Below are 13,808 nucleotides of genomic sequence, written 5' to 3'. Positions count from 1 at the left end.
AAGTGAGTCAAAGAAGAAACAATAAGGGAAATTTAAAACTACTCTGTACTGAATGAAAATGAAAGCACAACATATTAAAACTTGTGAAATGCAGATAATGCAGTGCTTAGAGGGAAATGCATAGCTTTAAATGCTTATATGAAAAAAATAGAAAAGTCCAGAATCAGTAATGTAATCTTCTACTCTAATCAGCTAGAAGAGTAAATCAAATTCCGGTTAAGTAGGAAGAAGGAAATAATAAAGAACAAAAGTCAATAAACCAGAGAATAAATAATCAATGGAACCATAGATGGCTTTTTGAAAAAATTTAAAATTTTTATAAACTTCTGTCCATATTAGTCAGTAGAAAATAAAAGAGAAAATGCAAAATACCAAAATCAGGGATGTTTGAAAAAGTGACAAGGTCCTGGCTCTCGTGGACTTCTAGTGGGGGAAACATGTTACATGGTCATACAAAGAAATATACAGGTATAGATTGTGGTAAACTCTATGAGAATTCTGCAGGGGAGGGAGAGGCCGATTGGGGCTGGAGAGGGGCACCTCTGCAGAAGTAAGTTAACTTCGACCCCTTCGCTCAATGAGGAGTAAAGTCAGCCCCTCCCGGCGTCTTCCCGGCCCCTAGTAGGCAAGTGGCGGCCCCGCCCCGCGCCCCGCGCTCCCCCCGCCCCGCCATCTCAGCCGCCCCGGCCCTTCCGCGCAGGCGCGGGACGGGCGCGAGGTGGAGCTCGGCCGGCGGCCGGGCGGGGCAACTGCCGGGCGGGCGCCGAGCGGGACCACACGCTAGAGAGGTGCTTTCGGTCAGACCCAGCGGCGCCGGTTCCCCGCGATGCCGAGGCCAGATCCGGACGCCTCGCCTCTCTGAGTCGGTCTCAGCGCGGAAGGCACAGAGGGAGGCCATGGCGGAGCCCTCCGAGCCCGGGCGGCAGGCGTCCGCGGGCGGCGGGAGCCTGGAGGAGGAGGATGAGGAGGACGAGGAGCGGGAGCCGCTGCTGCCGCGGATCGCCTGGGCCCAGCCGCAGAAGGGCGCTCCGGGGGGCGCCGTGCGGCTGGAGAAAGCTGTCGGGGAGGAGGGCGCGGCCTCCCCTAACCAGGCCAGTGACCGGGAACTGCTGCTGCTGCCCAGGGATGCGTCTTTCTTCTCTTCCCTGAGTTTGGGGTGCCTGCGGAGCTCGCCCACCAACCTGGACCGGAACCACCCCGTGGGTTCAGGTGCGATCTGGCTTTTCCCTTCCCCGGCGCCCTGCCAGTGCGCCTGTCGCCGCCGCCGCTCAACCCCCATTCAAGCCCCTCCTTGGGTCCCTACCCCCGGCTTCTTTCGCTGTCTCCCGCTAGCCCTTGCCTAGTAGGAAAGGCTCTTCGCCGGGCATGAGGTCCGGCGCACAGGCCGAGGGGTCAGCCGCTGGGCACACCTTGGACACCTCGCCTTTGTTTCCTGCTCCCCCGTTTACTCGCACCTTTTCCAGGGGCTATAGGCTGCTTCACCTGAGGCCCGGGGTTGTCATTAAACACTGATCCTTGAGGCCTCCCCTAAGAGTGAGCCTAAACTTTTGGAAAAGTTAACACTGTAAAATGACGTAAGTTGTTTGGTCAAGTTTGGACTTGAGTTTGGGGTTAAGAACCCTGAGCTACCAGGAAAGTTGGTGACCTTGCAAGGTGGATGACAGCCGAGAGATAGAGAGCAAGAATATCCGGTTGCCACTAGGACACGTTTCAAAAACTTTTGAAGTTAAATATTGTTACTGTAACATTAGCCAGAGGGCGCAGAAGCAGTTGAATTTCTGTACCTGCTCTCTCTCTTGCAAAGTTTCCTTTCTTGAGTCATTTCTATTTTTATACTTTAAAAAAAAAAGAAAAAAATTTTTCACTGTTAAGCAGACTGACAGCCTCAGGTGAAAGAGAGGATAATTGAAATAATGTTGAAAGGTATGTGACTGCAGGCATTGATATTTATTGATAAATCGAATTTTTTGCCATGATCGAGTCGAATAAGGCTAATTTGATAGTAAAATAGAATAGGCTTGTAAGAGTCCTAGGTAGAGCTGAGACAGGCTAGTTTGTAAAATGGCCATGATAACACCTACTTGCTGGTGGTAAGGATGGTTTAAATGATGAGATGTGTGCATTGTGCCTGGAGTTTCATTCCACCTGTGAGCTTAAAGAAAAGGCACAGAAAATGTAGTTTTCATTAATGCTGCTTAAGTTTTTCTGGAGTGGTTAGATTTTACATGTCCTGCTATTAGTGCAGTAATGGGGCTTCTACGATTTAAAGAATTCAGGATAGAGTAGGTTATTCTAGTTGTAGTTGAATTTATGGTCAAATATTCTAGAGTAAATAAATCAGAGCAGCCCAAGGGAAGCAGACTTTAATGAATAAAGCTTTAACACACCTGTCTAATATACAGATCGGCTAGCTACCCTTATGTTAGCTTTGGGATGCATTGACAGTACAACATTTAACAGAACAAACAAATATGCATTTGCAATCAAATCACAAATGGATCCACATTCACCCAGCTACATTGATAATATGGGTATATATTACCTAGAAACTGGTCTGTGAAGTAACTAAGATTTGTTCGGCTAGCTTGCCTTTTTCTACCCAAAGTTACCTGTGTAGCTAGATTTTAAAAGAGCCTAAAACCTTAAAAATGCATTTATTCTATGAAGGTGAGGTTTTGTAAACAAATGATATTAAGGCTAGAGAAAGTCAAAGTGGAGATAGAGTATAATATTTGAATACAAATGGATTATTAAAGAGAATTCCAACCTTTTGAATGGCAGTAACTTACTTATATCACAGTTTACAGTTTGCTAAGATCTTTTTTTTTGTATATTTCATTAATTCTCACAATATCACAGCAAGTTAGTTATTTACCCCCATCCTGAGTGTGAAGACTGAAAATGAATGAAAACTGTAATAACTAGTAGTTGATAGAACTTCAGAGGTAAGCCAAGGTCAAGGTCCAGGAAGTGGAAAAGCCAGACTGAACCTAGTTTTTTCATGTCCTACAGTTTTTCCATTTTGCTGTAGATCCCCAAGTGTTATAAAATAATTGTTAACTTTTGTTTACTTATTATGGAGGTCTTATTTTTAATGGATTTAAAAACAGTTTTGAACTGTAAAAACTATTTTTAAAATTTCAAACCATTCTTCTAGAAAGTTCATGATTAATTTAACTAGATGATTAAGTTTAGTTATTTTTTGAGTCCATTAACTTGCTTTGTCCTTTACCATCCAATTTCCATGAAGCCACCTCTCTAGTTCCAAGATATTCTTGCCTTTAGATTAGTATTAACATTTATGATGCTTAACTATTTTATGTAAGCAGGAGCTTTATGTACTTTACCCAGTGGAAGAATGTCATATGTCTGTTATCTTTACTTGAACAAGACATGTGACAAAGTCTAGAACCTGCATAAACATAGTGTGGTTGGATCAATGTCAAAAGGATTAGTGGCATTCCTTGTTCCAGTTGTCATTTTAATCAGTGAGTTGAAGAGTAGTAAAGATGATAATAGTTAATACCCACAAAACAGTTAGTACGTGCAGAGGGCATAGTTCTATGTGCTTTACATATATTAATTTATAACGAACCCTATGGATGTGAGCACTATTTTTTATTTATTTTCATTTTAAGGAAGCACAGAGAGGTGAAGTGAAGGTCCCGGTTAATATAAACCAGAGGCACTTATCAATTTTGTTGGAGAGCCTGGCAATTAGAGAATGGTGTTAGAATTCGCAAACAGCTTCTAAAGTAAAAGAAAGTGTGTGTTTAGAAGCCATTTAATGATTCATGGTGGCTTATAAATGTACGAACAAAATAAAATCATTTAAAAGTAAGGAAGAAATATGAGAATGGGAAATAAGAGCAATGAAATAAATAAGATGGGGGCCGGAATAAGAGTACACAAAATTAACATCACACACTCGATACAGGCAGCCCACAAATTTGATATTTAAGATTACCGAGCAGCCAACTTGAGAGAAACACAATCACTCTGTCCATAAAGTTAAAACAGACTAGTTATTTGAACCAAAACAAAACTGGCCAAGGATAAACTGTCATGTATTCTCTTGGAGAAGAGATTATATGCTGAGTAATATCTTGGTAATAAAAGTGATGACTTTCACAGGAGTGTTGCTTACAACTTCCCTGAAGTTCATTTCAGTAGAAGTAATTCTAGTGGGTGGTGTTATCAGTATTGCTGGGTCTAGATTCGAGATCCTGATAGTCTGGCTTAATTTAGAGGAAGGTATTAGAAGAGTGGATATCCCGTGGATCTTGACAATCCTCCAAAGCTGAACTTTTGAAAGGGAGTGAGCAGCAGTGTGTTGGAGATTATTCCTCAACCAATAATTAGAATACACTTATTCTCGTTTTCCATTTATTGCAGAGATCCATCATTCAGCAAATGTTTCAGTGTCTGTGGGGTGCCAGTGGAAATTGAGGCCTTGGGGAAACAGTGGTGGCCAGATATCAAATGGATGTCCAGTCATGAGCCTTGTCCCCATGCAACCTTATAACCTCATGAAGGAAAGAGTCAATTAAAACAAACAGTTCTAACAGAGGATATATGTGCTTGGATGGGGAAAGCCAAGGCTTCCATAGAGCCATACCCTGGATTTAGGGGCCAGGGAAGATTTAGCAGAGGAAATAGCATCCAATTTGAGACTTGAGGATGAATAGCACTGGAACCCCTGAGGGTTCCAGTTTGGGTCAGATTGCCAAACTTGTGAGCCAGCTACTTTTCTTTTTAGAAAATATTCTGGCCAATGGGTAAGATATATTCCCAACCCTTAGGTGAGGAAGAGTTCATTTTGATTTATTTATTTAAAATGAGAGCTTGATAAGTTACCATGCACACTTATATAAAACTAAATATAAGCGGTTATATAAGGGGTTCTCTTAATCCATTTTCAATTTCTGCTTATCAGAGGATCAGCTGTAACCCTTAAGTGTGGTTAAGGGTTTGTTAATAAATAATTCGCAAATTTATTGAGGGTTTACCATGTGCCAGGTACAGTTTTAAGCACTTGGCATATATCACAGGACAAAACAAAGCTCTCTGCCCTCCTGGAACATAGATCATTTTGTTATAGCATTGCAAGGTGATCAGATGAAGTTGAAGGATGGATAAGAATTAGCCATAGAAAGGAAACTTGGCATATACATCAGAACAGCATGGACAAAGGTTCGGAGGGTGGGCTGGATCCCTTGTGAAAAGTGTGGAGTTTGAATAGGACTGGAACTTGACTAGAAGGCCACTGCTTCTTGGAGGAGTGCCAAAGAGAGTATACAGAGATAGAACTCACATGCTCCTCAGAAAATTGGAATATTTTTTGATACAGGGACAAATAAATAAAAATCTCATAGTTTATTTCTTAAAAGGGAGAAAGTAATTTTAACTGAACAAAATTTAAAGAAGATATAGCTAATTAAGCCCTCAGCTATTAAAAATCAAACCAAACAATGACAACAAACCTTCAAACCAAATCTCCATGGCACATTTATCTTGAAGTGTAACTTTAGGGTGTGTTCTCCAAGTTAAACTCATTGCTAAATACACATTTAGGTAAATAAAATGAAGAAAGTTGTAGAATGTAATTGTGAGTTATGAATCAGAAAAATTACTAAAAAATAATTACTTTGATTTTTAGAATAGTTGATATATAGTCTTTTTTTTTTTTTTTTTTTTTTTTTTCTGGCAGTAGTTAGGTAGGACCAGTTGTCTTTTAAGTGCCTTTCTGGATTGTGATGGTAAATCCAGACCATTTTCAAAGAATGCCAGTTTTCATGTAGGGAGATAATCTCATTTATCCGAAAGAGTGGCTCATTAAAGGGACAAGTTAAAGAAAAAGAGATTGAGAACATCCAGGCTGATTTTTTAGGAATCGTTCTGATCTGATTTTGGTTGAAGCTGAATTATTAAGTATTCAGAGTATGATCCTGGGCTCCATGAGAGTAACAAAGGCAGGTTCTATGATGAACTCATAAAGCTTAACCCATAAAGCAATTTGATAACATCTAATAGTAATGTCAAAGTCTGCACATAGTTTCCAAAAGAATTGCTCAAGTACAGGATGGGAGAGACCAAAAGGGGTCCAAGAGTTTAGCCATTTCAACATGAATTAGTATGACAGGACTCCTAAACAACGATTGTAATACTTGAGTGCTTCTTATTTTGGTATAGTGTCAAGACTGAGAGATATCTCTATTCTCTGCAATGGGTTGCTTGATTCTGGAGACCATATTTTAAAGTGGCACATTGAAAACTGAAGCATGAAACAGGAGGGCAACTCGGATGCTGAAAAGCCTGAAAATACTTCCATATGGAAGGAGGCGGAGAATAGAGGAGACTTAGGGGAGCATGAAATGATCTTCAGCTATTTGAAGGGCTATCCCTGGGAAGAGAGGAGTAAGTAGAATTTTGTTTTGCTTCAGATGGCAGGTCTGGGACATTGGGTGAAACTACAGGAAACCTATTTCTGAAAAAGAAAGAAGTTTATATTTGTTTTCAAACAAACACAAAAAGTATGGAAAAAGGAGTGATCTGTCTTTGAAAGTGTTTAAACATTGGTCCAGAGACCACCTGCTGGTGATATATTATGGAAAGTACATCAGTACTGTGAGCAAAGTTGAAATAAATAGCTTTTCAAGTTCTTTCTTGTTAAGAGCCCTGATCTAGAAGAAATATCATTTGACTAATGATAATTATTATTGGCATATTCTGCCACACAAATAATACTTCATTTAAATGCTTATGAAGAACCCACTAAATGCCAATCCCTCTTCCAGGTGCTAGGGATGCACAGTGAACAAGAAAGACAAAGTTTCTCCCTTCATTCTTAAGAATTTTCATGGAATAGATCTGGAAATAGTATATCAATTGTATAGACATGACCAAGGTACTTGGATTATTTATTCTTTTAAGTAGGTTAAATATGCCCAAGGGCCCTTTTTGTAGTATTTTTCTCAGCATAAACTTTTAAAAATTAGTAAATAATTGTTTTATTTATGTCTGAATTAAGGAAAATTTTAAATTAAGGAAAGTTTATAGTTTGAATTTTCATAAGATTGATGTGTAATAGCACTTAAATGCCTTTCAGAGTAAAATGTGAACAATTTTTGGCTTGTCTACCACTTTAAATGATTAATTACCATTTAAATGATTAACTCTGCAAGTGTTTATTGAATGCCTTTTATGTTCCAGGAACTATAAAAGTTCTGGGTATATAGCAGTGAGAGAATCCTTGTCTTCTTGGAGCTCACAAAATAAATAAGTTATATAATATGTTAGGTGATAAGTGCTAACCAGAAAAATAAAGTGGAGGTTAGGGGAGATTGGGTAGGGTCTTGGGGGCCAATATAAGAACTTAGAGTTTTTCTTCAAGTGAGATGGAGAACCACTGGGCGGCCCTGTGAGTGAAAGTGCTGAGTCCTAACCACTGGACCACCAGGGAATTCCCTGACTTACGTTTGAAAAGGATTACCATACCTTCACTGTTGAGTGTAGAGAGATCAGTTAGGAGACTCTTGTAACAATCTAGGCTAGAGTTGATAGTGACTTGAATCACATGGAAGGAATGGAGGTGGTAAGAGGTGGTTAGGTTCTGGATATTCATTTAAGGTAGAGCTACACAGCTTGCTGCTGGCTGTGGGGGGGTGAGGGTGTGAGATCATGGATGATTCCAAGGTTTTTTGCAAGAGCACCTAGAAGATTTGGAGTTGCCAGTAACTAACACAGGGAATACTGGGAGTGAAGCAGTTGAGAGGAAATGAAGAATTGAGTTTGAGGCAGTAAAGTTTGAACTGTCTACTAAACATCCAAATGGAGAAGCTGAGTATAATAGTCTGGGGTTCAGGGCAGAAGTCCAGGCTTGAGATATAAATCAGGGAGCCATCAGTGCTGATGAGGGAGAGAAGAGGGCCATGAACTGAACCTGGGCATTCCAAAGTTAAGTGATCAGGGAGATGAAAATGAGCCCACAGAAGACTGAAAAAGAGGAACTAATGAAATGGAAGGACAACTTGGAGAAGTGGCGTCTTGGAAGCCAAGTGAAGAAAGTATTTTCAGGAGGAGGGAGTGACCGACAGGGTGAAATGATGGTGTTGGTCAAGGAAGATCAGTTCTGAGGTTGGGTTTAGCAATGTGGATGTTACTACGGACCCTGACAAAAATTATATCAATGGAGTGGTCAGGTCAGAAGCGTGATTGAAATGGGTTCAAAAGAGAGTGGGAGAAGAACAATTGGAGATGGTAACTATAATTATAGAAGTCTTCTGCTATAAAAGGGAGCAAAGAAATGAGGGGGTATCTAGGGGGACTTTGGAGGCTAAGAGAGATTTAAGATGAGAAAAATTACACCATGCTTTGTATGGTGGTAGAAATGATCCAATAGAGAGGGAAATATTGATACAGGAAAGAATTGCAGAAGAAATGTCCTGGAGTAGTCAGGAAGAGATAGGTCTAGTATACAAAGTGGAGGAGTTGATCTTAGAGCTTGGATCATCCATCTATAGTACTAGGCGGCAGGCAGAGGTTGTGGATGGGTAGATACGGTGCTGAGGGCTGATGATAGTTTTTTCTGCTTGCTTCTCTTTTCTCCTTGAAATAGGAAGATCATCTGCTGAGAGGAAAGAGGTGTTGGGAATTTGAGGAGAGGGGAGGGTATGAGATAGTTGTCCAGAAGAGTGGGAGAGTCTGTGTATTAGGGGAGTCATCCTAGTTTAGGCCGTTATAATGACATACATACCCTAGCTGGAGTGGCTTAAACAACAGATATTTATTTCTCATCGTTCTGGAGGCTGGGAAATCCAAGATCAGGGTGCCAGCATGATCAGGTTCTTGCTAAGGGCTCTCTTCTTGGCTTGCAGATGGCAACCTTCTCACTGTGTCCTCACATGGCCTAATCCCATCATGGGGTCCCCACCCTCATCTAAACCTAATTACCTACCAAAGACCCCACTCCCTGTATGATCACATTAGGGGTTAAGGCTTTGAGTGTTTTGAGGGACACAAGCATTGAGTCTTTAACAGGAATGTAGTATGCTCCCATGGCAACATGAAGGGTCCACCTGAGGACTGTGGTGATGAATTTAAGGGGAGACACCAGGCATTGTGTTTATCTAGTCAAGTTTAGCTGTCCAGGCATAGGCATAGTCATAGGCAGACAGTTGGGTTTATCCAGGATTGGGATTTTTCCAGGTAACCATGATGAGGGGTGGGAGGAGGAGAGTGATTTTTTGATGATTAACCATAATTTATGCTGGCCAAGGAGGGAAGTAGGGACACAAAGTGGGTGAAGACCCTTGAACAGTATATGGTAGATCGGTGCTTTGAACGTCCTAGTGGGATGGAAGAATTTTTGGACTCAGGGTGCCAGAGGGAGTGAACTAGGAAAAATAAAAGATGCCTAAAGTGAAAAGTAGGGAGAGATTGCAGGTATTAGTGATGACAGATCTGAGGTATGACTGCAGTCGGAGGCTGAGGTGGGATGAAGAACAAAAACACTGGGAGGGAGGAGTTCAAGTTAACACAAGGCATTAGTGTGATTATTTCAGTATAGGAGATCTTGTTTTTCACGTGTCATAGCTTGAAGTGGGGTTACAGGAAAAAAAAAAAAAGCATCAAACCAGCCCAAACAATACTTAATTGCATTTTTCTGTACCTAAATGTTTTAGTGCTAATAATCTAATCCAGTATTACAGGTCCATATTGTGAGCATTCTCAGAGCTGGTCTTTCTTCTTCTTAGCATTCTATTTAACATTGATTTTTCTTAATGCAATAATTGTTGGTTCTTCAGAGTTGAATACATTCTTGGATGATCCAGAATTTGCTGATGTTATATTGAAAGCAGAGCAAGCAATAGAATTTGGAGTTTATCCAGAAAGAATCTCTCAAGGTTCAAGTGGAAGTTACTTCGTGAAGGATCCTAAGAGGGTGAGAATTTCACAGACCTACTATATATAACAGACATTTTGGAAAACACTAATTTAAATGTGAAGTCATTGTGAGTTTCTGAAGATATTTTCCTAATAAATCTGATTACACCTTCTTTTCAGAAATAAAGGTCAGTTTACTATTAACTAAAGCACTCTACTGCTTAAAAATTGAGCTATTCATTTTAAGCCATAGTTTTCTGTATTATTATTATTATTTTATTTATTTATTTTTTTGTGGTACGCGGGCCTCTCACTGTTGTGGCCTCTCCTGTTGCGGAGCACAGGCTCCGGACGCGCAGGCTCAGCGGCCATGGCTCACGGGCCTAGCCGCTCCGCGGCATGTGGGATCTTCCCGGACTGGGGCACGAACCCGTGTCCCCTGCATCGGCAGGCGGACTCTCAACCACTGTGCCACCAGGGAAGCCCCTGTTTTATTATTTTAATATTTGGTTTCAAGTATTTATTGAATATTCACATTTAGCTGTAGATTCGTTGGGTTTATATTCACAAGTCCTTACCGTACAGTAACCAAGCAGAGTTTTATTTTACCCTCAGAATATTTTTTCCAGCATTGTACCAGAGAAGGAGCCTGGGCAGTCTGAAGTTTGAAGGCGTTGGAATGTGACAAAGTGAAATGAACCAAAGTATAATTCTAAGGCAGAAAAGAGAAGTTGATATGGGACTTTGTTCCACTTAGTCTAGAATTTTTCAAAAATCTGTATTATTTCTAAAAGCTTTCTGAGTGATGCATAGCCAGCAGTTCTCTTTTTCAGGAGGAAAAAAGATGATAATTCCACCCAAATATTTTTTGCAAAGACTGAAGTTATATTTTAAAACATAGGCTTTTTTGAGATCTAAATATATATATGTAGGTAATGTCAATCTCTCTATCTTTATTCCAAGCTTGATTTCTTAATTTGTTCTTGACTTTTTTATTAGTGACTCAGACTTTATTGCACTATAAGACAGTTATATACATATAGTAAGATTTTTATTTCTTGTTTAAGGATAATTCAGCTTCTAAATTTAATATTAATGTATTTTATCAGACCAGTAATAATGATTATAGACTTTTAGACATACATGAGCAATTTTTTTTAAGAGGAGAGAATTTATTTAAAAATTGGTTCATAAAGAAATAACTGAAAAAAAATTAAAGGTAGGAGAATCTGACAGCATAGATGTCACTATATCCTATCATTTCCTTTGTATCTTAGAGATGACTTTTTGTCATTGGATTTATTCATTTAACAGATGCTTGAATGTCTACTGTGTACCAGGTACACAGTACTTAGGATATAGCCCTAACAGAGAAAGTGCCTGCCCTTTTAGAATACACATCTACTGGGAAAGTAGACAATAAATAAACATAGAATTGGGGTATTTAATAGATATTGAATAATAACACTGTTTGACCTAGGTCAGTGGTTTTCAAACATTTTAAAATCAGTGGAACCCCTTCTTAACTAGGAAGTCCAGTACATAAAATGGGTGAAATCAGTGGATGGGGTCTTAGAGCCCTGCCCTCCCCTCTTCTCTCACCTTCCCTAGAATTTCTCAGAGCACGGTTTGAAAACCATTAGCCCAAAGGATTATTGATTTTAGATTGTTGAATGAGAATGCGTATAAAACTGTTATTGGTATTAAACCTCTTAATAGTTAAGAGTGATGCCCAAATTTGTGGTGGGAAGAAGTAGAAAATGATCAGAATGCGTTTTATGGATTATGATCTCTCTGTCTTAAAAGTCTAATAAAATTTCTCCTTTTTTTTTCCCCTATAGAACATTATTGGTGTGTTTAAACCCAAATCGGAAGAGCCTTATGGTCACCTGAATCCAAAATGGACCAAATACGTCCATAAGGTCTGCTGCCCTTGCTGCTTTGGCAGAGGCTGCCTGCTTCCTAATCAGGGATACCTTTCCGAAGCTGGTGCCTCCCTTGTGGATGAAAAGCTCCATCTGGGCATTGTACCAAAAACAAGGGTAAAGCAGAAATTGTTTTTAATCATGTACTTCTCATTTACAGCCCACTTCTCTGTGAACACTTTAGTATTATTCGTAATGCCAGAGCCTAAAGTTGAGCCCCTTTTTTTGTAATCCAGAGTCACAAATGACTAGTAAATTGATTCTAGTGTAGATCCACAAAGTATCCAAGGGCGTATCTCTTGCTCAGGTGAGCTGAGATGATGCTGACGTAAAGAGGAGAAAGAACGAGCATTTAGAAAGCAGAAAAAAATCTAGAAATTCTTTTGAAGGTAGAGATAACTGATATGCTCAGAAAACTGCTATCTTTCTGACCTTTATACATTTTTACTTGAAGTTCTACCGGAAATGTTCATTCCTAATTCTACATTTCAAGACTATTACTTCTTTCTTCCACTGGCCAATTTTAGCTGCCTCTCTCAGAAAGAAATACATGTGTGCCATTTAACCAACTTTGCCAAATCCCTTAGCCTTTCTATTTTAGATTCTCAGGAGCATTTAGTATAGTGTTAAACTTTGCTAATTTACAGCATTAGAGTGAGTTCCATGGTGTATGTGAATAGAAATACTATAATGCAAATTCTAATAGCCATTTTTTTTAACTGTACGTCTCTAGGTGGTTTGGCTCGTCAGTGAGACATTTAACTACAGTGCAATTGACCGTGCAAAATCTAGAGGCAAAAAGTATGCTTTAGAGAAAGTGCCAAAAGTAGGTAGAAAATTTCATCGGATAGGACTTCCTCCTAAGGTAAGTTACTGCGATGCGCTTTTTTTGGGGCGAAGTTCATCACATATTACCTGAGCTCTGTGCGCTAGGCACTGTGCTGTGGACTGTGGATATATATTAGTAAAACCGGTTTTCTCATCTTCAACAGCTTATAGTAACAAGCAGTCTCAACGCAATATGATAAAGCTGTTGAGGATGGTTAAGTGCAGGGAGCTCAGAGAGGGTAGAGGAGGGATATTTAACCCACTTTGGAGGGCTAGGGAATTGCCAAGAGGAGGCTGCACCTAAGGCTTTATAAAGTAATGGCTGAAAGTGCAGGCTGAGAATTAGACCTACGTTTTATTCCAACCCTCTCCACCAGTTAGCTCTGAGACCTTGGGCAAGTCCCTTACTCTCCAAGCCCCAGTTTCTGTAAAACGAGGCTAATAAAAAACTACCTCTTCGGGTTGTGAGAATAAAATGGAAAAATATATGTCAAGTACTTGATACAGTACCTGGCACATAGTAAACGATAGTAGCCGAGTTTACTCAATACATACTAGATTTTGTTTTTTCTTATCACTTTTAAATAAACCTAAGGGATGATTAGCAACTAGCTAAGCAAGGGTAGGGAGGGTTAATGGGAAAAACATTCTAGAAAAAAGCAGTAGACTTTATTATTATTATTTTTAAATTATATTTAACCTGCAATTTTGTTGTTTTGTTGTTGCTGTGCATTTATCTATATAAAAGAATTTGAATAGAAATGCATGGTTATCCTAACTTGTCTTTAGTATTGTACTCCAAGTAAGCAGGAAGTTTTGAAAAAATTTACAAGGCCTGTTACTCCTTGCATATGCTGAAATAGGTGTGACTAAAGAAGGATATTATTTCTGTATTTATGACTACTAGGACTTCATTATGAGTGCTTTAGAGAAAACATTTAGGAAATCATTAAAATTTCATGCCAACAAGAACATAAAGTGTTAAGATAAGTGATAGATTTCTTTTTTTTGGCTGCACTGCCCAGCATGTGGGATCTTAGTTCCTGGACCAGGGAGCCAGCCTGGGCCCTCGGCAGTGAAAGCGTGGAGTCCTAAATAGGTTTTCTTTGTAGTGATTTGTTTGTAAATATTTATGAGGCCAGCTACGTTACCCATTACCTACGTGTCCTG

At 39.7% G+C, this 13,808-nt stretch overlaps 1 protein-coding gene across 4 annotated transcripts in view; it reads left to right on the top strand.

Annotated features, from left to right (window-relative positions):
- The first annotated feature begins 739 nt into the window (after window positions 1–739).
- The window catches only part of PI4K2B (phosphatidylinositol 4-kinase type 2 beta), a 33,337-nt gene continuing 20,268 nt past the window's right edge, over window positions 740–13,808 (top strand). For 3 of the 4 annotated variants that reach the window (XR_009519577.1, XR_009519576.1, XM_060012735.1), the window contains exons 1-4: window positions 740–1,209; window positions 9,807–9,943; window positions 11,727–11,927; window positions 12,544–12,675. Coding sequence is in view for 2 of the 4 variants with exons in the window: in XM_060012735.1 (XP_059868718.1) it covers window positions 897–1,209; window positions 9,807–9,943; window positions 11,727–11,927; window positions 12,544–12,675 (783 nt within the window). In the remaining 2 variants the exon portion in view is untranslated. Of the gene's footprint in view, window positions 1,210–6,192; window positions 6,418–9,806; window positions 9,944–11,726; window positions 11,928–12,543; window positions 12,676–13,808 lie in introns of all 4 variants that reach the window. The other variant, XM_060012736.1, reaches the window with a different exon arrangement.

Source organism: Delphinus delphis, chromosome 5, assembly GCF_949987515.2.
Source record: "Delphinus delphis chromosome 5, mDelDel1.2, whole genome shotgun sequence".
Lineage (NCBI taxonomy): Eukaryota > Metazoa > Chordata > Mammalia > Artiodactyla > Delphinidae > Delphinus > Delphinus delphis.
The sequence above is the reverse complement of the archived record's forward strand: the minus strand, read 5'-3'. Positions and strand labels throughout refer to the sequence as shown.